The sequence below is a fragment of the Manis pentadactyla genome, chromosome 6 (genome assembly GCF_030020395.1).
Source record: "Manis pentadactyla isolate mManPen7 chromosome 6, mManPen7.hap1, whole genome shotgun sequence".
Classification (NCBI taxonomy): domain Eukaryota; kingdom Metazoa; phylum Chordata; class Mammalia; order Pholidota; family Manidae; genus Manis; species Manis pentadactyla.
Genome location: NC_080024.1, coordinates 151,592,448 through 151,617,224, shown reverse-complemented (window position 1 = coordinate 151,617,224; position 24,777 = coordinate 151,592,448). Strand labels below are relative to the sequence as shown.

The 24,777-nt window shown below is 35.1% G+C and overlaps 1 protein-coding gene across 8 annotated transcripts in view; it reads left to right on the top strand.

The window, feature by feature from the left end:
- RTTN (rotatin) overlaps positions 1-24,777 on the top strand; it is a 173,793-nt gene that overhangs the window by 6,888 nt on the left and 142,128 nt on the right. For all 8 annotated transcript variants that reach the window (XR_008998384.1, XM_057504263.1, XM_057504264.1 and 5 more), the window contains exons 6-14: positions 35-149; positions 1,130-1,280; positions 2,943-3,108; positions 4,783-4,964; positions 6,858-6,973; positions 13,637-13,807; positions 18,843-19,055; positions 20,320-20,432; positions 21,811-21,937. Coding sequence is in view for 7 of the 8 variants with exons in the window: in XM_057504263.1 (XP_057360246.1) it covers positions 35-149; positions 1,130-1,280; positions 2,943-3,108; positions 4,783-4,964; positions 6,858-6,973; positions 13,637-13,807; positions 18,843-19,055; positions 20,320-20,432; positions 21,811-21,937 (1,354 nt within the window). In the remaining variant the exon portion in view is untranslated. The remainder of the gene's footprint in view (positions 1-34; positions 150-1,129; positions 1,281-2,942; positions 3,109-4,782; positions 4,965-6,857; positions 6,974-13,636; positions 13,808-18,842; positions 19,056-20,319; positions 20,433-21,810; positions 21,938-24,777) is intronic.

The following is a 24,777-nucleotide window of genomic DNA, read 5'->3' as shown; positions in this document are numbered from 1 at the left end:
ACTTGTAAAAAATAAGTAATACTGTATTTTGTAGCTCTTTGAGAAGTAGTAATCACACTTTAATCTGGAATACCTGTGAGCTGTTGAAGGATGTTATCATGCAAGATTTTCCTGCTGAGATTTTCCTTCAAAGGCCAAAAATTGTTCAGGTGGGTATCATCTGTAATCATTTTAGATTTTGAAAAAGAGAACTTTTTACAATGAAACATTTTGCAGAGTAGAAGTCTTTGGAAAGAAGATGTGCATGACTGCATTTAAATAAATGATGTATTTGGTTATTTAAACCAAATTTGGCTACTTATTCTCTAATTTATTTGGAAAGTGATAGTTCTTCTGATAGGAGGTAGTCTCATTCGACACAGGCAGTCCAGTTTGAGCACTTGAATCGGCCACTTCCTACAAGGGTCATATAGGGTAGTATAGGGTCACCTTGCCTACAAGGTAGTACAGCCTGAAAATTGAGGTTGGGCAGCAGTAACCTTTCTTAACAGCCAGAACATTGTCACTTTCCGAGTATCTAGTATGTCTAAGGCACAGTGCTAGACACTGGGGAACTGTGGTAGTAGTGAGCAAGATAGATTCTTTGCAGTCTAGTCGATTGCTTGCGTAGTAGAGAGATTGGGATCGTGCACATCTATATATCTCGTGATGCCACAGCAGCCTTGCTCCACAGTCACAGCTGGAATGGGCAGCCCTGAATGGCAACTGCTAATGTATACTGTTATAGTTGTCAAATGATAGCGGAGGAAGAGCTGTTAATTACCTACAAGTGTCAAATTGATTTAGCTGTTTGAAATGTAGAAGGCTTGCTGTGATTTTTAATAATCCCTGTGTAACTTAATGCCCTGGATGGGGAATAACTCCTGTCTTCTCTGAGAATAGGTACTCAGCTAACAGATTTTAGATATAAGAAACACTGACTATTCTAGTTAAAGTTTATTATCTTATTTTGCCCCACTGTCTTGCATTATGCTAACTCAGTTTTGCCCATTTCTGTTTCTTATATCTTATATTTAGCAACCGACTTTATCCCTTTGAGGGTTCATTTGACCTTTCTTAAGCTCTGCATCCTTTTCTAAAGTTGAGCACTTGTTCCCTTGATCATTTTCTTTGCTGTTACCTATTTCAGAGCCTTCTGTCTCTGTTGAAGCTGGCCTTTGGAGGAGATGGGAAGCATCGCCTGGCGTTACAGTCGGTGTCCTGCTTGCAGCAGCTGTGCACCTATTTAAGAAACAGACTTAATTTTCACCGAGATCCAGGTTTTTTCTCTAGCAAACAAGGTATTTATTCATTAGTCACTGGCGGTATTGGCAGATTCCTCTGAGAACCGCCCCCCCCCCCCCCGGGACTTCCTGTGAGGCTCCCTGGCTATACACTTTGAGGACATAAACTCCCCATTCCTAAGCAAAGTCAGATTATAACCTTTGAAAGCAAACTGTCAATGACAGACCCCTCAGGATCCCATCATCTCTTTCTTTTTGTTTTGTTTGGTAAGGGACCTCTGCAAAGTGTTTCCTTTCTCCCAGGTGTACAGAGACACAGAGTATTGGTGGAAGCTTGGGACTGGGATTCTATGTCCAGTGTTCATGTGGGGCTTTGGGCATTTTAGCAAGTTGTATATCGGTTTGGAAAATACCGATTTGTGTTTTATGGAAACTCTTTTTATGCAACTTGTGTAGTTGGAGTGTTAGTACAGGAGAGCAGTGCCAGACTTTACAGGGAAAAAGCACCACCTAATGGCCGAATGGAGTATTGACTGCTTTGTCACGGTGGTATTTACAATTCAGGATTTCTCTGCACTTCCACAATATGCATCAAAAGTCAGTTACTAAGTTACATTGATTTGTCCTCATGCTTCACAGTTAATCACTGTTTTGTTGAGAGTTTCACTGATCCTACGCTACTTGAATTTATGCTAGATATTAGCCTTATAATAGATCTCAGAGTGGATGAGATGTCCTCATTGACGTTAGAGAGCTGTAGATACTTAACATTTCATCAGAAAATGAGTAATAATGTTGATGAAATAGTTGATATTTCTGAATATTTATTTATGTATTAAATATTTATTTATCAATTACTGTATGTCAACTGATATTCTGGTCTCTGGGGCTCTAACCATGAACAGATAAGGTTCCAGCCCTTATGAGCTTCTTCTATTTTAGAAGGTTGGGGACAGGTAATAAATGAATAAGCAAGTTTGTTTCAGATCGGGAGAAGTGCTTGAAGGAAAATAAGGGTGGTGTGATGGAACATGGCCGGGGCAGTGGGGTTCCTTGGACAGGGTGGTCAGGGAAAGCCTCTCAGGGAGAGACCTGGAGGGTGGGTTTTAGGAGGTCTTGATGTGTCCTGGTTATTAAGTCCTCATCAGATATGACTTGCAAATATTTTCTCCCATTCTGTAGGTTTTGTCACTTTCTTGATAATGTCCTTTGAGGCACAAAAGTTTTTAATTTTTGATGAAGTCTAATTTTTCTGTGTTTTCTCTGATTGTTTGTGCTTTTGGTATTGTATTGAATTCATCGCCAAGTCCAAGGTCATGAATATTTACTCCAGTGTTTTCTACTAATAGCTATGGTATTAACTCTCATATTTAAGTTGTTGATCCATTTTGAGTTACTTTTTGCATATGGTTTGAGGTAGGCTTTCTTGGAGAGGTTTAGGCAAGGGAGTGCATATCTGGTGTTCTGCTTTAGCAGTTGCTAATGTTTTCATAAATAATGTTGGCTAGAAGGTTCCATATAATCAGGTCAGTTAGATATAAACCTAAATGTGCTAAGTGAATGAATACTTGCAGAAAAGTGACTTTTATTTTTACCCTGTAGAAGCATTTCTACTATCTTAATTTTGTTAATGTTTTTTTGGAAGAATGAAACACACATACAACATAATCAGTAATCTGTCTCTACTAAGGGATAATTTTATTCTTTTTTTTTTCCCAGATACAGTTTCCCAAAATTCTTCTTTATCTTACTGTCATGAAATGAGAGTTATTCATCATTCCCAGAATCCTTCTCCAGGAAGCAGTAGTCCCCGGCCTTCTGTGGTTGGACGCACAGGCCAGCGACCCAGAGGAGACGGCCAGGACTGGGATGCAGTGTCTTCCAGGTAACTCGAGAAAAGCCTGGTTAACTTGTGTGTATGTTCTAATTTCAGAAGGAGAGCATTATTTTTCTGTCTCCTCTTTTGAAACATTGCCATAGGTATTGCCCTTGTGTTACAGTGGCTTTTAGGCTTTTTTGCCCATGACCCAGAGTGTGAAGTAAATCCTGCATTGCAACTCAGTACACAGGTAGATACTGTAGGTGTGTGTGCGTTTGTATTCATGTGTGTACATATGTGTGTGCCTGTGTATGTGTATTCACAAAATAGTACTCTGCTTCACTGTGCTGTACAGTGAACTCTATTTTCTCTTCCTTTCTGTTTCATTAAAAAAAGAAACATGATTCTGACCCACTCAGTTGTTCTTACTAGCCACAAGTGGAATGTGATCTAATTTCAAACCCTAGCTTTAAATGGCATAAAACATATTTTGATAATGACATAAAATATATTTTGATAATGTTTTAAACCCATTTTTTAAGTTGGATTATAATTTAAATGCATCAGTGTTTACCATTAAAAGGAATGATTTGGAGAATCTATGGAACATAGACTTCTTCAAGGTGCACAATTATGGTAGTTCACTTATTTGCATAACTACAGATTTTTAGGTATCAAATTTTCTTAAAGGTAGTTGCATGGTATTTGTTTCCTCGTCCTTAGGCTATAAGTCTCTTAAAAACACCGTAGTCTCTCCTTTAGTGTCATTCTCATAAATGCTCAGGAAGATGAGCGCTTGTCTGCTGCTGGGGTGTCTCCTCCTGACGTGGCTACTTCAGGCTAACGCCGGTCCGTGTTCGCTGTGGCCTTGGTGGGGTGCCTAGTGCTGCATGGACCTTTGGCCTTTGTTCTTGTGGCAAGCCGATAGTAAGATTGGTATTATTATCGTCATGTTTTACAGAAGAACCTGAGGTTTGGAGAGGCTGCGAGCCTCTCCCCGGCGTGTACAGCTGGTGAGGGGCAGGCCAGGGGTTCGGGCAGCACGGCCCGAGAGCCTGCGCTCCTGCTCCTTCTGCAGCAGCTCGGGTTGATCCGGCGCAGCTTTTCCCTTTACTCTTATAAAGCCCATCTGCCTCGTCCTCTAAGCTGTATCCTGTGTGCTCCATGCTGATAAATTTGCCCTCCTAAGGGAGCAACTCCCTCACGGGGCCTTTTAGAGGTTGAGAAAAACTCAGCTCATTTCCCTAATTTGGGATGTTTGGTGTATTGATACTTTTTTTCTGGCGTTTTCTAACATTCTTCAGTTGCTAACATTGGCTGACTTAGAACGTTTGGTGAAAATCACAGAAAACCTAGGAAACTGTGTAAAATATTTAGTTTTGCCTTTATAAGTTGATTACAGAAGAACTTTGCTATGAATCTGCTTGTTTTCCTATAGAAATGAATGGGTTACTAGTGCTAATGTTGATTGCCACTATAAGAAGTTGACATATTTCAAGAACATCAGTTTGAAAAGCAAAATATAAATGTGTTTTTGGAGTCATTCATAATTATGACCCATCTTTATGGAATTTAATGTCAAATTTGTCAGCATTCCTACAAATCTGACTGGAATTGTGTCATGAAGCAATGTAGTGTGTCCAGTGGGAGGCTCGGAGTATGCTGGGCACTTGTAATGCGGTAAATCTGCTTGTGGGCTGGCTGTTCGTATTCAAGGACTACCGTTTGTTTATTTTACAGTGGAAGTAGTAGTCATGTTCACATGAACTCCAGGGTATCGGGCCCTTCCCCTCTGGATATGGCCCACGTAGACCTGCCGGAGCTGGAAGCTGAAGACACGCTGGAACTGCAATTCCAGCAGCTCAGCCTCCCCCAGTTCTGTGTCTCCATTCTGGAATCAGCAGTTCCTCTCTTAAGAACAGGTTAGTTGTATTTGAAGTCACAGTTCTTTTTACATAAGTTGTGTTTGTTTTCTCTATTTTCTAAGACTCTTGTTTTTCTTTTTTACCCCTTCTATCTGTGTTAGGAACTTTAGAATCTGTATTTCTCTTTGGGATACAAATACTTCAGAACTTAATAAGGTCTTTGTTGTCTCCTGATTAACCGTGGCTGCCAGGGAGCGCTCTTCAGTAGGGTGTCCCCTTTTCGCTTGGGGGTGTTTGTTGCATAGTCTTGCACTTCTCTCTCGCTGTGTTGAATGTAAGCCCTGAAGGGACAGTGCACCTGGAGTAAGTTCGAGAAGGTGGACTGGCATGAAGAGCAGGGTAAAATAACCTTTGGCTTTTGAGTTGCTTTCACTTGTTCACTCTTTCCATTTAGTTCTTACTTAAGCTATGAAACATGCGAAAAACAAAAATAAACCTAAAACTGGATTCTTACCTTTGTAGTGATTTCTTTATCTTAAAACAAACAAACCTAAAAAACATAAAACCACCAAGAAACTCAAAAGACCCAAAAGATTCTTGACTTACATTTTCTCTCAAAAGTGCTCGGTTAACTTAATTTCAAAGAAAAGAAGACGTGCTGTTTTGGTTTACACTGGCTCACTAAAAGATCTTTCCTGTGTTAATCGTTCTTTCAGTGTCATTTAAGACTATTTTTTGCCTGCTTGCAGGTGATGGGAAGGAAAGCAGGAAGTAACCATGTATTTTGGGAACATTCAAAATTTTTGTATTCTGAGGAAAGCTGTAGACCATAGCTTCTCACTGACTGAATAACTGCTTCTGGGAGTTAGGAGTACATGTTAATTCATGTTCTAGAATGTGAAATGAAGGAAGATCTGAACTTTGGCCTCAAAAAGGATATATGTTTATATGCACGTCTGAGAAGAAGAGTTCTAAATTAAATGATTTTGCGTTTAACCTTTTCTTAATTTGCTGTGAAAGGTCAGATTGATTATTATAAAGCTGTATCTTTTACATAAATTTTCTAAATGTTCCCCTGCCCTTTTGTGGTAAATTAGTACATAATTTGTAGTTGCTCAATATTATAAGAGATTTCTAGGAGAACTTGCTTCAGTTGTTCTAATGAAGCAATTAACCTAGACCCTTATGAGCTGGTAGTTTGTCCTTTATTCATTAGAAGGTGACCTCTGGTATGTGGGACAGAAAAATCTTGATTGAATGTTCACCTCACTTAGAATTACGGATGGTGGAATTCCTTTGATAGTCTGGCTCTTTGGGGAAAGGAGATTGCTTTGGGGGGTGTGACTCTGACAGCACAGTTTCTTTTGGAGTTTAATTTTTAGAGTCCTAAGGTGGGTGTAGGCTTAAGAACCTGTTGCATATGGAATTTCTTGAAGTTTCTTTAGCAAACACCAGCATGGACATTTATTCTTTCAGTTCATCTAGCCAAGCTCAGCTTTCCAGGCAACTTGTGTGGGGAAAATACTAAGTTATGACAAGGCCTAAGCCTACTAGTACTACATAGGAAATTATTAGCATTTTCTAAACTTACTTTGTTGTATATTACATGTAACATGGATGGTCTCTGAATTTGGGAAATTATTTTAATCTATCTCATAGAACTTTCAGTTTGATTTTGCTACTCTCTTCTTGGGTATATTTTTTCACTTACGAACCTATTTAATTTGTTGTAGTTAAATAGTATTATGATTGAAATAGAAGCCTTTAATGGTGGTTGTAGATTGTAAGTTTCCTATTCATTTCTTTCAACAATTCTAAAAATATCAAAAAAATAAAAGAGAAATATAAGTTTGGGAGCATAACTAACTAGAGGATTGAGCAGTATGATATTCAGCTGTTTATTTGAAAGCTAACTTTTTTCCCTTCTCTCTCTCCTATTTGTATTCTTAGGTAGTAGACAGATGATAATAAGAGTTCTGGAATTGCTTGCAGAGGATATGATACTTACTGGTGAGGCAATTTCAGCAGATATCTGGGATGACAGCAGCCTTTTTGCTATAGATATGGTGAGAATTAATGTTTTCCTTGGGATATGAGTAATAGTATTAGTATTTATTGTATTTTGATCCTTTTAAGCTGACTTCATTGTCTCATTTGTCTTTGAAAGCTTTCTTTAGGACACAGTATGTCCCAGCCATGTTTTGTGCATAGTATGGAACAGACTGTTTCTCCAGAGACATTTTAATGGAGGAATGCACTCAAAGAGACTCAAAACGGGCCATTAGGGGTGTTAGAGTTACAGTGATTTCACTCGTCCTTTCTGTGATATTACTAGGAAGTATGTATTTTTAAAAAAAATCATGAGTTCGGATTGCTGTTTTTCTAATTTAAAAAATGTATTTCTTTGCTCCTACTTGTAGTGTTGCTCATAGAAAGTCTTTATTCTTAGCAATCTCAATGTAATTGCTTAGTAGCTTTCAGCTTGAGTACACAGTAAATTCAAAATAGCAATTTTAGTATCACTATGGCCAATAATAAAGTTCAGGAGTTCATTGCAGTTCTTTTTGACTTAGACTAAATCTCACTAAGAATATACTAGAGTCAAAATACTGTGTCTTAAAGTCACTTGAGAGAATTCTTTTTTCTGTTACAAATTCATTATACAGGTTTGTTTCAGTTTGTTTTCGCTTTTGGGGATTGTTGTCTCTTCATAAAAATTAGCTCAGATATATCTCCCTGCCATCCTGTTCTTTGGTTTATATGTTTCATTTTTATTTTAGTTTTTGCAAATGCAAGTCAGTATGTAGATTCTTATTCCCCCTCATATATAGAAGGTGATATATATGCATTTATGATTTTACGTCTTGTTTCTACGATTCAAGGATACATGTCCATACATGGTGATCTTTGTATTTTTTTATGGACTGCAAGTGTTTTGTGTTGTGTTCATTCATCCAGTCTCCTATTAATGGACATAATTGCTAATTCAAGTTTTTCAGCAGGGAGGATGATTTTGGAGAGTATGGCCATGTATTTTAGTTTTTTGGAAGATGTATTTTGGTAGTAATTTTTTCACGAGTAATTAACAAATGTACAAGAGCCTCAGGAAGGTCATATTACACGTGATATTTAAGAGATCTGTGAATCACCAGAGTATTTGGAAACCATATCCTTTTTTTGTGTTTCAATATGTCATAAACCATTTGTCATTTTATGTCTTATTTTGAAGTTGTCATCTCATAAGCTTACTTTCCTCAAATAAATGGTGTTCTATCTCTTCTGTTATGTAAATTGGTAACTCATTTCTGTTTTTTTTTTTTTGCTTGCCTTGTCTGAGAAGTGAAGCAAAATTTATTAATCATAAAAATATGTATTGATTCTCATAGTTAGCAATTTTTTTCTCTTTATGTTATTTTGACCTAGATCTGTGTTTCATTAAACTTCTTAAAGGCTGCCTGAAATCCTGTTAATAGGGGTTAGAACATAAAAAATAAAATAACAATGTTAATACTAATACTTGTGTGTGAAAAACCTACTTTTAAAAAAATAACATAAATCTTATGAAATGAGAAACAAATTAAATATTTTACAATAGGCATATCATTTCAAGTCCTTCAATCTTCTTATCTTAAAAATTGGGATAAGAGTTCTTAATCTTAGTTTTTTTTTTTTTTTCAGTCCTTAAGGTTAGTACACTACTTGGTAGTACTTTTAGAAGATTTTCACATATTGAAGGTTTTCAACAAGTGATTTTTTTTTTTCCTTTAGAAGTGTGAAGAATGTTTTATCAGTTGCTTCTTAAATTAACTTAAATTTTCTTGGCCAGAACATTTATCTGTAAAAGTTAGTCATTCACTTTTAACTTTGGCTGCAGATCTTTTATGATTCAATGAATTATTTTTACTTTAAAGGTTACATGTGTTGTACAAGTTCCAATTGGTATGTTAGAAATGTTAAATGAAACAGTACTGCTTGAAGTTATATTTGATTTCCTTTTACTTGTTTGAAAGAGTAAATGCATCTAGGGAAAATCTCATTCCTTTGGCTATATATTAATAGAAGCAAACAATGAAAGTTTCTTAATGTCTCTACTTTTATCAAGTTTAAAAAGAAAGGTAGAAGCAGTATCTTTGTTGAGTTATTAAAGGAACAAAATAAAAAATGTTATCAATTCAGAAATTAAATACCTGAGGATATATAAGCAAATCTCTAGATCTTTCCAAATAATACTAATAGGAGTCATGTCTAAAATTCCATACCTCAGTTTGTGTAAGCATAGTCAAAAAATTCCCCCCTGAAACTGAATATTTTTATTTCCCTTGAAGTAAAAAAAAAAATATTTTCCCTGAAATCATTATATTTTGTTAAAATAAAAACTTCATTGATAAGCACTTGTAAAAGTTAGGTTGACCTCAGATTTTTTTCACTTCCCTATGAAATCATCTGTTTTTGACTTAATCATGTGGTAAGTTAAGTTCAAGGAGTAAGGATCTTCCTCTCATGCGGGGTAACCCCAGCCCCCTGAGGCCATCTCCTGTTGGTTCCTTGCCTTCCCTCTGCCACTCCTGGTACTGCAACGCCAGGAAAACAGTTTCTTCTTTATGACTCAGCTTCTCAATTCTTGTCTGACCTGCTGTGAGCTGGTAACTTCAGTTACCTAGGCATCTTGGAAGGACTGCTGGCTGTTCTGGAGGGGCTGAGAGGGTTGTGAAAGAGTGAGGGAAGGGCTTTGTATCCAGTAAGAGTTCCATGAGAGTGACTGAACCGGACTGTGAGTTCATAGCTGTGTGAGTGGGATCTCTGTTTAGCATATGCCTTCCCCGTGACTGTCACCAGTCCAGAGATAGTTATTTTAGCTCACCGAACAATTCTTGATTGCTTGTTATGTGCTAGGCACTGGGCTCACAAGATGAGTAAGAGACAGTTCTTTTCACTCCTAATGGAAAAATCTATACTTTTAGGGTGACACTAGTAAAACAGAGGTAAGCACAGAGGACTAATAGTTAAAGTATAGCATGTACTCTATGGTAGATACTATTTAAGCACTCTGTTTATGAAGTCATTTGATCATTACGACCCTGTAAGCTAGATAACTTACTTTACAGATGAGGCAATGGAGGCAAGTTTCTTTTTGAAGGTTACTTAAGATTCTGTTTTTAATCATGTTTTATTGTGAAGGATGCTTTGAGAGTGCTCGCAACTTGGGATCTGAGGGAGGGCTCTTTGTGAATCATGACTGAACTGAGTCTTAAATTCTTGAGTGTGATTTGGCTAAGCAAATAAGGAGGGGTTTCTTATCTGGCAGAGAGGAAAAGATGGACAGGGAGGAGTGGGTAGTAGTGCTGACGGGGGATGAAGGGTAGGGCTAGTGGGGGTGCAAGAAGCTAGCATAACCCTGCGGTGGAAGGGGTGGGGGAGAGGCCGGTGAGTGCAGAGGACCCGCTCCTTGAGGGCCTTCTCTGTGGTGCCTGCTAGTCTGGCTGCCATTCTGAAGCAGATGGGCTTGATCTGCAGAGGGCAGCGCCGCTGAGGGTGGCATGCTGTGGAAGGGCTGCAGCGTGGAAGGGGCTTGGGGGGCATGAGCTGGAAGCAAACGGGGTGCCCTTACCAGTTGCTTATGTCAGATGCTTTATAGAATTGACAGCCTGTTTTATAATGTGCAGATGGGGAAGAAATTGTGTTTGTAGGGAAGAAATTGTGTTTGTACTATAAATTCAGTTTTATTGAGAGCATTTAGAATATTTTGCTAATCTACTATTTTACTTCTGTTCCTTCTCTTGTAGAAGCTTATGAATATCCTCTGAAAACTGGCTTTCCTCCCTATCAGCTACTTCACAGCCATTTAAACATTTTTAGCCCAATGAACTAAAACTGTAGACCAGTTATTATTGTTTTCAACCCTTTTTAAAAAAGAAAAACATTATTTAAAAAGTCCGTTTCTTTTACTTAGAAGAAATGCTGGAAATAGTGAAAATCACAGGACTGATTCTTATAGTACTTCCTTTTTGTACTATTTTGAGAACACTCAATTCACTGTTAGAATTTTTAGGGTTATTTGAAGTGATTTCACAAGTAAATAGATGTTTAGAAAATGCCCTACAATACTGAGATCTGAAATATGTTTATTGATTTAAATTGTAAATTGTCAGAGTTAATCTTGAGTAATGGAGGTGTTTTGTTTTATATATAAAAGTAGTATTTTAATACTGTGTGGAAGAATTGCCTGTCAGTATAATAAGACTGTTGCTGGGTTTCTAATTTGTTTTCTCTAGACCTGTAGTTATTAATACAATGGCTATTAATTTTTCTGTTTAAATTTTGTAAGGGTTGTCCTACTTTTGGTTTAAATTTTTATTAATTTTTCATTTTATTTCCTTGGGATTAGAGAATAAAGCCTTAAATATATATTGAAGTTTTCTTTTCAGTTAAGTAAATGGTTAATATTTGTCTATATTCCTTGGTAATTTGAAGAGTTGTATTCTTTGAAATATTCAAAGTTTATATGTATTTATTAAGTTCCAAAGGACGGAATTAAAACCTGTAAATCCATCTTCATTTTCGTAACAGGTTTTGTTTGATAATATATGTTATTCATAATACAAAGACTCATTCATATTGGGTCTTTACTCTTGATTATACATTTTATCAATAGAAAATTATCCCCTTTTATCCAATTTTTTTTGCCCTGAATTGTTCATTATTCATACTTCATAGATTTTTTTGTCTGTATTTCACCACACATTTAATTTTTAACATTTTTGCACAAAGATGAAGATGTCTTTTTTATGCATATATATTATTTTTGTTTTTTACTTCAGAAATCATATTTCACTTGTAGGAAAAGAAATTAGAGTTTTTGTAGTACAGTTTGCTTGGTCTTCTCAGAAGTTTTTGCTCTTGTCTATTTACTTTCTTTTTTAACTATATAAATTGTTTTGTCTTCCTTTTAATTCTGCAATGACTTGGAAGTCATTATCGTACTTTTAATTTTATTTGTGTTTATTTTAAACTTAAATAAAATGATCTATGTGAGTAACAAAAAATGGTTACTTCTTGATGTTATTTTTTTTGTGGTAAAATATACATAACATAAAATTTACCATTTTAACCCTTTTTTGAGTGTATTATTTAGTGGCATAAAGTATATTTACATTGTTGTATAGTCATCACCATTAGCTCCAAAACTTTTTTCATCATCCTAAATGGAAACTCTATGCCTCCCTGTTCCCCCTTTGCTCCAGCCCCTGGTTGCTGCCATTCTGCTTTTCTTTCTTTATGTGTTGGCTATTCTAGATACCTCATGTAAATAGAACCATACGCTGTTTGTCTTTTTGCATCTGGCTTATTTTACTTAGTGTAATGTTTTCAAGGCTCATTCATGTTGTGACATGTGCCATTCCTTTTTTAAGTCTGAATAATATTTCATTGTATGTATGTACAACAAACCACATTTTTAAATCTATTAATCTGTTGATAGACGTGTTTCTACCTTTTGGCTATTAGGAATAATGTTGCTGTGAACTTTGATGTACAAATATGTGTTTGAGTCTCTGCTTTCAATTTATTTGGGTATATACTCAGAAGTGAAGTTAGTGGATCATATGGTAATCTGTGTTTAACTTTTTAAGGAGCTGCCATATTGTTTCTACAAGGACTGCACCATTTTACATACCCACGAGCAATATACAAGGGTTCCACTCTGTCTACATCTTGGCCAACACTTGTTATTTTGCATGGTTTTTGATATTAGCTACCCTAATGGATGTGAAGTGGTATCTCATTGTGGCTTTGATTCTTTATGTAATTTTTGTAGACTTCATTCCTTTTTGTTTTTCATATATTCACTCTTGAAACAAAATTCTGATGTACACTAGTATTTTAGCCTTAATTTACAGGTTATTTCCCATTTCTATTTTCAGTGTTTTCAATGGGAAGTTGAGAGTGAGAACCCCCACGCTCATTTTTGTTCTACTATCTTACTGATGCTGTTCTCTTACCAGCTAGTCAATAGGGGACATGTCTCATATCTAGGATATATTTTGGTCTTTATTTATGATTTGCAAGTTAGTGTGCTATATTTTAGCTTTCTCTTTGTATTTTATATATGCCTTTCAATTTAAAAGATACAACTTCTATGTAAGTGGTAAGTTATCTAGGAGTTTATGATGGCAGAATATTTTCCTTTTGAAACAACCTTGAAATTATGTGAAGAGAGAGATTTCATACAATTCAATATTTAATTGTTTTTTAATTATTTAACTTTTCCTGTTTCCTTTCTTTCGTGACTTCAGGATCAATTTGAGGGCAGGGATCATGTCTCCTATACTAACTAATTTTTCTCATTATACCTGCCATTGTGTTAAGCAGACAGTAAGCCTAATAAACACTTGAGATTTAAGCAGATGTTCAAAGTTGTAACAACTAAGCACTAGTATTAGGAGGAATTTATGGTTCATTAAGCTTTCATATTTTATTTATTTTTATTCATTATTAGAATTCATCCTAGTAAATACTTACAAATTGTTAGTTTTTAAAAATTTTAGGAGTGCCTATCATTCTTTTGTACTTTTAAAATTATGTCGGTAGATACTGGTTCTTCTTACATAGAGAAATACATTCTTGGCTTGTTTTTGTTATTTAATGATAATATTTTGAATTGTTCCCCATGACATTTGCATACTGGCCCCTGAAAGTGGTGGTTTTCCTGTTTTCTGTTCAAATGTTTGCAGAGAGAGAAAGTGCTGTCTGTGCTGGGCGTCCTTGGGGACACCCTGTGCTACCACAAGAGCAGGGTCCGTCTGGAGCAGCCGGGCGCGGCGCTCGTGCCCCACAGAACGGCCTTCGTCAGCATTTCCCTGTTCACAGTTCGACTGCTGCAGACGCTTCTCCCTGTTGAAAAGGTAAGGCGGGTCACGTGGTTTCCTCGGCATTGAAACAAGCGCTCTGTCCTACAGTCCTTCTGCTCGTTTCCCTGTGTACAAAGAGTGTGTTGGAAATGTAGACATTGAGAAATGACTAACATTTTTGAATAGGTTTGACAAATCGTTTCATAGGAAAAAACATTAATTCTGTAAAGGTTTTTCTTAGATTACTTTTTAAAATTGTAGTGTAACATATCTTTAGAAAAGTACACAGTTAATTAATTTTTACTAAGTGAATATATCCATGTTTAAAAAGTAACCACCTCTCAGAACATGAAATAGCATATTACCAGCATTTCAAAGGCCCATTCTATCCATTACCTTTCCTTCCTCCCTCAAGCCGAACTCCTCCTTTCTGACTTCTGTTACTATAGAGCAGTTTGTCTGTTTTTGAACATTATATAACTGGAATTTTAAATTATTTACTCACAGTTTTTTTTGAGATTCATCACTGTTGCTTGTAGCAGTTCAATTTTTATTGCAAAATACTATTCCAGAGTATGACTGTAAGTTAAAGGTGATTTAATAGGTGTATGTATTTCCTCAAAATCATCTAACTGCCTATATTTTTAAATGGAGGTTATATCTCTGAATCTGAATGTTAGTGGTAAAAATACCTCAAATGATTAATACACAAGGTTTTGTAGTATGCTTATTGTAAAAAGAAAGGTGTGGCATGTTTAAATGAAGGTCGAGGAAAATCGCTGCAACTAAAGAACTATTTCGTGTGCCTTTTGTTGCCCTTTTGTTTCCTAGAAATCTGCAGGGCATGTATTCTAAACTCCATTCTTTTTTATTTAATTTTTTGAAATAAAAAACAAAAAATTCAAATACAGTTGATCTACAACATTATATTGGTTTAAGTGTATGACATAGTGATTCTATGATAACATGTATATGTACCACTTCTTCATCCATTCATCTACTTATGGACACTTAGGTTGCTTCTATGTCTTGGCTATTATAAATAGTTCTGCAATAAACGTAGGGGTGCATATGTCTTTTTGAATCAGGGTTCTTGTTTTCTTTGGGTAAATACCTAGGAGTGGAATTACTGGGTCAAATGGTATTTCTGTTTTTACTTTTTTTGAGGAACCTCCATATTGCTTTTCACAGTGGTTGAACGAATTTGCATTCCCACCAGCAGTGTAGGAGGGTTCCCCTTTCTCCACATCCTTGTCAGCATTTGTTGTTGTTTGTCTTGGATGTTGGCCATCCTATTTGGCATGAGGTGATATCTCATTGTGGTTCTAATTTGCATTTCCTTGATGATTAGCGATGTGGAGCATCTTTTTATGTGCCTGTTGGCCATCTGTATTTCTTCTTTGGAGAAGTGTCTGTTCAGATTCTCTGCCCATATTTTAATCAGATTATTTGTTTTTTTTGTGTTGAAGCATATGAATTCTTTATATGTTTTGGATGTTAACCTATTATTGGATAAATGATTTATGAATGTATTCTCACATACTGTAGGATGCCTTTTTGTTCTACTAATGGTGTCCTTTGCTATACAGAAGCTTTTTATTTGATGTCGTCCCACTTGTTCATTTTTTATTTTGTTTCCCTTGCCTGAGGAGATGCATTCAGGAAAAAGTTGCTCATGTTATATTCAAGAGATTTTTGCCAGTGTTTTCTTCTAAGAGTTCTATAGTTTCATGACTTACATTCAGTTCTTTGATTTGTTTAGAGTTTACTTTTGTGTATGGAGTTAGATAATAATCCAATTTCATTCTCTTGCATGTAGTTGTCCAGTTTTCCCCACACCAGTTGTCGAAGGGGCTGTCTTTTCCCAATTGTATATTTATGCCTCCTTTATCATATATTAATTGACCATAGATGTGTGGATTTATATCTGGGCTCTCTATTCTGATCCAATTATCTATGGGTCTATTCTTGTGCCAGTACCAAATTGTTTTGATCACTGTGGCTTTGTAGTAGAGCTTGAAGTTAGGGAGCGTAATCCCCCCAGCTTTGTTCTTTCTCAGGATTACTTTTGCTATTCAGGGTGTTTTGTGGTTCCATATGAATTTTAAAACTATTTGTTCCAGTTCATTGAAGAATGTGGTTTGTATTTTGATTGGGATTGCATTGAATCTGTAGATTGCTTTAGATAGTATGGCCATTTTGACAGTATTAATTCTTCCTATCCATGAGCACGGGATAGATTTCCATTTGTTAGTGTCTCATTTCTCTCATGAGTGTCTTGTAGTTTTCAGAGGATAGGTCTTTCACCTCCTTGGTTAGGTTTATTCCTAGGTATTTTATTTTTTCTGATGCAATTGTAAATGGAATCGTTTTCCCGATTTCTCTTTCTGCTAATTCATTGTTAGTATATAGGAATGCAACAGATTTCTGCATATTAATTTTGTATTGTGCAACTTTCTCTGAGTTCAATTATTCTAATAGTTTTTAGTGGCGTCTTTAGGTTTTTCTATGTATACTACGTTGTCTTCAAACAGTGACAATCTAAACTCCTTTTTTTAAATTACACACATGCAATGTATTTTCAAGTCACCTGTGAAAACAAAAATAAAACATTAAATTTTAAATATAATATTTTGTTCTAGAGGAAATAATATCACTTCTGTTAATTTTAACTTTTAACTTTCATTCATTAGTAATTATGTTTCTGAAAGACTTCTGTTTTGAAGTATGATCATGTTCCAAAGCATGAGCATTATAAATTGAAGAATGCCAGTCATAGAAGCCTTTAATTACATTTAAATATGCATGTCTCACTTTGCATAATAACATATAACTGAAAAATTAGTAGTGTTACAGTAGCTTGTTATTAAGTATTATAAATGACTATCAATAGGTTGAAGTACTGGTGAAAACTTAGGAATTGTATTACGTAGACTTACAACAGATTTTTTTTTACAGGTTTTTTCATCTATGTGCTTATTTGTTAAATCAGTTAAAATAAAATGAGTAATTATTTGATTTTCATTTATTTTACTATTAAAATAATGTTTTGTTATTGAAGGTAATTGCTTTTTATTTATTCTGTTTTTGAAGTCAAATCAATATCTGTAATTTTGGTGGCGCTCTTAAATATATGATTTGGCATGTCATTAAAACACTAAATATGGCCATTGAGGAGACTGTAGTTAAGGTATTGGTTTATAGAGATGCTTATAATTACTTTGATTGACTAGTAACTTTAAAATGAGATCTAAACAAAGATGCTATTCCAGTGCTGTTAAATTTCTCCTCCAGTTTATGTAAATACAAGGTTGTGCTGCCCTCTGCTGTTGCTAGCTCACCAAAAATTGACATGGAATTTGGACTCTGAAACTTTCTACTTTGAGAGTCGTTTTTAAATATTTGTGTTGCCACTTACCAAATATGTAAATTGGAAATTGGAAAATGATAGTATGAATCTTTGTAGGGATATTGTGAAAATGACCTTAGAGACCTTTGTTGAAATTGGTAATTGTCGGTTTTAAATGATTTTGGAGAATACCTTTGTACAGGTTAAAACAATATGTTGGTAATTTATTTGGTTAAATCAAATTCGTAAAACAAATGCAAGTAACTTCATTTGGGGAAATATTTGGAAAATAAGAGATAAAAGTACTGGCCCTGTGCTGGAAGCAGGATCCTAGAGCATCCCAGGAATCCCCTGTGAGTCTTTCTTAGCTAGCCAAGCAGACTGAGGTAGGGAAGAATTTACACTACAAGGCTTTGACTTTTCCAGTGAGGTTTATGAAAGATCTAATAGTTTGGTGAAGCAGATAATTCCAGAGCAGCACTCCTCAAAGTGTGATGTGGACACAGATCACCTAGAGATTTTGTTAATCAGATCTTGCATGATCTGATGCATTAGTTTGGGAATAGGGCCTGTGAGTCTGCATTTCTAACAAGCCCTTCAACAATGCTGGGGCCGCTCTGAGTGGCAAGATTGAGAGAAAACAGTGTGACACCCCTTTCCCCACTAGCACACATGAGATGTTGTTGTTGACTCTTTTTTTTCTAATAGTGGTGATAGATTTGTACCGAAATATCCTCATGTTTAGTCCCAACTGATATGTGACTAACACTTACATATGTAGAACAGCTGTTCTCAGTCTGGAGTGTAAACTGTGATCTGTCCATTGGACCAGCCCTTAATCTTAGACTTTCAGGCAGTTAATAATTATCCTTAAAATAGGTTATCCATGAAATAAATCATGACCAAAGCTACTTTAATAAAGACAGTATTTCAGCCAAAATAGTGACAAATGATTTTTTCTAAACATTGAATTTTTAATCCTAATCATTTCCTTAGTTGATATATAGAATCCTATCATGAAGCTCAGTCGTTAATGGAAAAATAACAGTTCTTTTAGTTTTAAATCAATTGATTAAAGATTGTAAAATGTATAATGTTTCATTTGGGCCTGTTGATTTTATACTAATTAAGGGTCTGTCTTCTGTGACCATTCTAGAACTGTTAAATATTATGATGAATTTCCCCTTTCCCCTCTAAAATGCAAACCAAACAAAAAAATAAACTTCTTTTCAAATCAACCTATACATATATTTGATTTAGTGTTATTTAATTCAATGTGTAGTTAACAAGCTCAGGGTTATGTGTTCAGCTAAGGTAGGGATGTGTTCTAAGATGTCCTCAGGAATTTAATGCATTATTCTGGAGATTTGTGCATGAAATATTTGGAGTAAAGGGCCCTGTGCCTAAAGTTCAGTAGCAGAGGTGTAAATGAAGTGTAGGACTGAGGGGGAGAGTAACTCTGGTTGTTAGTTTGGGAAAGAAGAAAGTATCTTGTATCCCAGGCTTTGGGAAAGAGTTGAAATTTGGACTTGAGATGTTCTAGGCAGATGGATTGCACTGAACAAAGGCATGGTATGTTGGGGAATAGAATTTTCTTTGGAAAAGCACACAGTTTGGGATAGTGGATGAGATTAAAAAGGAAAGTTGAACTACTTTAAGATTACAGTCTACTATGCTTTCCTAAAAATTGTTTTTATGAAAAAAATTTTAACTTGTTTTTTTTTTCCTCAACTTATCAAGGCAAGCCACTTTTTACCAGAACCTATGTCAGCAGCATTATTTCTAATTGCTTTGGACATGCCTATTTCTTTGGAATACCCAAATATTCATGAAGCTGTTGTGGCCTATTTGGAACAGCTAAATTCTGAAAACTACAGTATTTATAAACGAACCGCAGAGGCTGTCTATTCAATTGAATGTACCTGTAACTTCCTGTCTGATGTTGGGAAGGAGGTAAAAAGTTTTGTTAATATCTTTAAAAAATTCCTTTGATAAAATATTTAGAAAATTTAACCACTGCTTTTCAAACTGATGGACATATACCTGAATTATTTGATGTGGGATGCATCATTACTGCATAAATAAACTATCAGATTAAAGTAAGGATATGAAGTAAGGATTTGTATAAAAGTGAAAGACTTTAGATTAGTGATTGGTATATATTCATAAGATCAATGGCTTTAAAAATACAGTAATTATTATCAGTGTCTTAATATTTCATTAAGTGAGTTCCTCTTCAAAGTGGCTTATGCTGTGTGTGAGCAGAGTGACAATTGACATAAACACTATTTATAAAGGCTGTTTTAGTGTTTACTTGTAGATAGTTTTTCCTTTAATATTTTACGGACTTTTATTATGCACTCACACAGAAAGTCTGATTGTTTATTAAATAAATTCGTGAACTAGATTGTTTATAAGGTAGGATGACTTCAGGTGCAATGGTATAGCAATACTTATATATTGTTATTTGTCCCTTTTAGAGATATTATTAGGATATTTAGTATATTATCAATGAAAGGGTTAATGAGTCTTAAAGTAGACGTTGACTACAACACTTATTTACTGTTTGAAAATTCCAGAATTAATCCTGAAGATCTGGAAAAATTAGGATGAAAATTCCTATTCATTTTGGTTCCTACAGTAGAATCCCTCTGAACCTCGTATTTCCAATTTCCCTTTATTTACCCACTATTTTTTTTATGTTCTTTTCTTTTTGCCATATCTTGTTGCCACTGGCTTCTTGTTTTCTCCATGATAGACTTCCAAATTGTCATTAAGTTGAATTATTTCTGCGGCATTCTGCATGGTCAGTTAGTCATGCATGTACTGGTTGTCCTCTACGTTTCTGGAACCGGTCAGGATGTTGGAAGGGGAAAGTAGATCATAAAGTACACAAGCCCTGCCTGGAGTCTCAGAGTTAGTCGGGAGATGGGGCTACAAACAACAATCAAAGAATCAGGCCACTAGCCTGTCACTTTAAGCCTACTCAGAGATGAAAAATAGAACCTCCTATATGGCATTTAGCTAAGGATTTTCCCCACATTTCTACTTCTAGGCTGACATTTTTAGTTTGCTTGTTGAGAAAGTGGACTTGAACAAATGTGAACAATCTTAGGGTTTCTGAATGATCTAATTTCTTAAAGCTGCTTAGGTAGCAGTTGAAAATTTTATTGTACATGAACTTGATATTTATTGTCCCATTCTGCTGCTTTTTTAGGGAGAGAAGAATCTTTTAGAATTAGTGGAGCTGGCAGACCAAGCCCTGCGAAGCTTTTCCTATCATCAGCATTTCCCCCTAATAAAGGAAATCATCTGCATTTGTTCAAAGATGTAATATTTTCTTTTTTAATATGATTATATTATTATTGAACATATTGTGTGTGTGTAAACTTAGCAATGAAAACGAAACTGGTCTTAAGTCTTATTTTATTATTTTTTAGATTAAATTGCTTTTATATGTGTCTGACCTTTAAACTGTATATGTACAGCTGCAATAGGATAGTTAAAACTATGTTATTCAAGAGTAAACATTAAAAATGTTATGCCTATAATCAAATTGAATTATCCTTAGATTTTTATGCATTTGTTTTGGTGTCCATCCAAGCCAAATAACTAAGCATATTTATTTATCTTGAAAGTTTTCAATTAATAACTTAAGGTGAAATTTTTTAAATGTATGTTTCGTTTCTTACTACCTTTTTCTTATATGGGTTTTTGGAAAATGCTATGCATTGGTTAATTTATTTTGAGGGCATTGGAGCAGATTCCTATTAAGAACTTAGTATCTTCATTGCTTTGGGAAAGAGTAAATTCCATGAGGATAAATACCAATTCAGTATGGGTTTTTATTATTTATTTTTTACCTCACAGAGTTATCATTTTTTTTTTTGGTAGTGAGAACTTTTAGGGTTCCTTGTAACAAGTGTCAAATGTGCAGTATGGTATTATTAACTGTTATCACATGCAGTACATTAGGTCTCCCGAAGGTATTCATCCTGCATCCCTGAAACTTCGTAGCCTTTGACCAGGCATCTCTGCATTTCCTCTACCCCTGGTGACTACCATTCTGCTCTCTGCTTCTACGAGCTAGACTTTTTCAGATTCCGCGTATAAATGAGACCATGCAATATTTGTCTCTCTGTGCCTGGCTAATGTCACTTAGCATAATGTCCCCCAGTTCATCTGTGTTAATCACAGTGATAGGATTTCCTTCTTTTTTAACACTGAATAATACTCTGTTGTGTGTATATATATTTTTTCTTTTCATTCATCTATTAGTGGGCACTTGCTTGTTTCCATTTATTGGCTATTGTCAGTAATGCTGGATGAACATGGGAGAGCAGAGACCTCATCCAGATACTGATTTCATTTCTTTTCAATGCTTACCTAGGAGTGAGATCGCTGGATCATATGGTAGTTCTAGTTTTAATTTTTGAGGAACCACCATACTATTTTCCATAATGACTATACCAATTTTCCTTCCAAAGATGGGCTTTTAAGGACATCTGGATTTTTTTGTACTCTTTAAGAGAGGATGTTCTCTGTCTTGAAACAAGTAAGTGCCTGGGTAAATGCTAATGTTGGCTTAGATAAATAAGATCCCACGTTGAGGAATTAGTGTAGGAAGAAACCCCATCTGCTGTGCTTTCCAGTCTCTCTAGTAATTTGCTTGCCTTAGATGTCTTAAATATTTTACCTTTTTTACCAGCTGGAAATCTGCACAGGCCAGTCCATTACTTCAAGGAGAAAGTCAGAAGGTGTTTCTTCAAATGTTGTCTCACCCATTGCTACAAGTCAAAGTTGAAACTTATCACTGCTCTCTGGAAATTATTAAGGTGGGTTTTTTGGTTTTGGGTTTTTTTGTGGGGGAGAATAAACAGATTCTCTTATAACTCCAAATTAAATTACTTGACTCTTTGGGTGAGATGTAAGAACTACTACCATAAAAATAGGTGGTAATTATTAGCTAACTAAGAAATTTAATAAATTTAATAAATACTTTTAAATTCCTTTCAACTTAGTAACTCTAGCTATTGAATTGCTTTGTTAGAAGTTTTATGTAGAATTATATTTGTGTTGTGTTATTTAATGATGGAAACATTGTAAGGAAAAGTTGATGTTTGTCAGGTATTCAAATGTGATTTCTATGCTTAGGAAAAATTTTAGGTTATTATGGTTCCACTTTTCAGGTCTGTTTTCTGAGTAATGTGGTTCTTTTCAAGCAAATACTTATTTCTATCTTTATTAATTATAAAATATTTTAGCATAGAATAGTACATAGAATATTAACTTTCAGTGTTGAAATAACATTGTACATAGGACAATATTGAAAAATATATGTTTCTATATATTCTTGATGTCCTCTTATATTTAACATTCTTTTGAGTACCATCTAGATATAGCAAATGTTTATATATTTTGCCATTTTTAGAACTGATTGATCCTCTTATATTCAGAGAAATAAAAATATTACAATTACAAGTGAAGCTTCTTTCCTTTTTCTTACCCCTTCTTCCACTAAGACATCCACTCTTATAAAGAAGTGTTTATCTTTTCCATGCATGTGTTTTCTACATTTTTAGTATATATGCATATCTTTCTAAGTAATATATGTTATTGTTTTATGTGTTTGAAAAAGTATATAATTTCATCCTGCACATACGTTTTTGCTTTCATTTAATAGTTGGATTCAATCTACCTACCTTTTTCATATTAACTTTTCTTTATTTGAATACACTTCCTTTTATTTACTGATAAACATTTAGGGTCCATCTAATTTTTACTGAAATAAATTTTTCAGTATTTTCATTTCTAATCTGTTACTGATGATGCATATGTTTGAAAATGTCTTGATTTTACCTTACTCTTGAATGGTAGTTTAGCTGGATATAAAATTATTCATTCACTGCTATTTTTCTTAGCACTTTGCTGAAGCTACTTTGTCCTTGTTGGGCTTCTACCTTTGTTGAGAAGTCTTTTATCAGTTGAATTATAGTATCTTTGTATTTGTTTTTTCTCTAGTTGTTTTTAAGATCTTAAATTTTTTATGGTGTTCTGCAGTTCAATTATAATGTGTCTTTATATACATTTAAAAAATTTATCTTGTTTAGCACTCTTCTTTCTGAAGACTTGTCTGCCTTAATTTCTGGACAATTTTCAGTCATTATTATTTCTCTTGTCCTTGCTATTCTCTCCAAGTGGAACTCTCATTAGATCTAACATACGATTTCTTATGCTTTCTTTTGTGTCTTTTAATTCCTTTTTCATATTTTCCATGTATTTTTTTGTTTTGTTTGGATGGAATTCCTCAGTACATTCATGTAGTTTGCCATTTGTTCCCTCAGCTATCCCTAATTTACTTTTTTTTTTCTTTTAGCTTCTTTTTTTTTTTTTTTTTTAATTTTATTTTGGTATCATTAATCTACAGTTACATGAAGGACATTATGTTTACTAGGTTCCCCCCTTCACCAAGTCCCCCCCCACATCCCCGTTCACAGTCACTGTCCATCAACATAGTATGATGCTGTAAAATCACTACTTGTCTTCTCTGTGTTGCACAGCCCTCCCTGTGCCCCCCCCCCACACTATACATGCTAATTGTAATGCCCCCTTTCTTTTTTTCCCACCCTTATCCCTCCCTTCCCACCCGTCCTCCCCAGTCCCTTTCCCTTTGGTAACTGTTAGTCCATTCTTGGGTTCTGTGCTGCTGCTGCTGTTTTGTTTCTTCAGTTTTCTTTTGTTCTTATACTCCACATATGAGTGAAATCATTTGGTACTTGTCTTTCTCCACCTGGCTTATTTCACTGAGCATAATACCCTCTAGCTCCATCCATGTTGTTGCGGATGGTAGGATTTGTTTTTTTCTTATGGCTGAGTAATATTCCATTGTGTAATGTATCACATCTTCTTTATCCATTCATCTACTGATGGACATTTAGGTTGCTTCCATATCTTGGCTATTGTAAATAGTGCAGCGATAAACATAGGGGTACATCTGTCTTTTTCAAACGGGAGTGCTGCATTCTTGGGGTAAATTCCTAGAAGTGGAATTCCTGGATCAAATGGTATTTCTATTTTGAGCATTTTGAGGAACCTCCATACTGCTTTCCACAATGGTTGAACTAATTTACATTCCTACCAGCAGTGTAGGAGGGTTCCCCTTTCTCCACAACCTCGCCAACATTTGTTGTTGTTTGTCTTTTGGATGGTAGCCATCCTTACTGGTGTGAGATGATATCTCATTGTGGTTTTAATTTGCATTTATCTGATGACAAGTGATGTGGAGCATCTTTTCATGTGTCTGTTGGCCATCTGAATTTCTTCTTTAGAGAACTGTCTATTCAGCTCCTTGGCTCATTTTTTAATTGGATTATTTGCTTTTTGTTTGTTGAGGTGTGTGAGCTCTTTATATATTTTGGATGTCAACCCTTTATTGGATCTGTCATTTATGAATATATTCTCCCATACTGTAGGATGCCTTTTTGTTCTATTGATGGTGTCCTTTGCTGTACAGAAGCTTTTTAGCTTGATATAGTCCCATTTGTTCATTTTTGCATTTGTTTCCCTTGCTCGGGGAGATATGTTCAAGAAGAGGTCACTCATGTTTATGTCTAAGAGATTTTTGCCTATGTTTTTTTCTAAGAGTTTTATGGTTTCATGACTTACATTCAAGTCT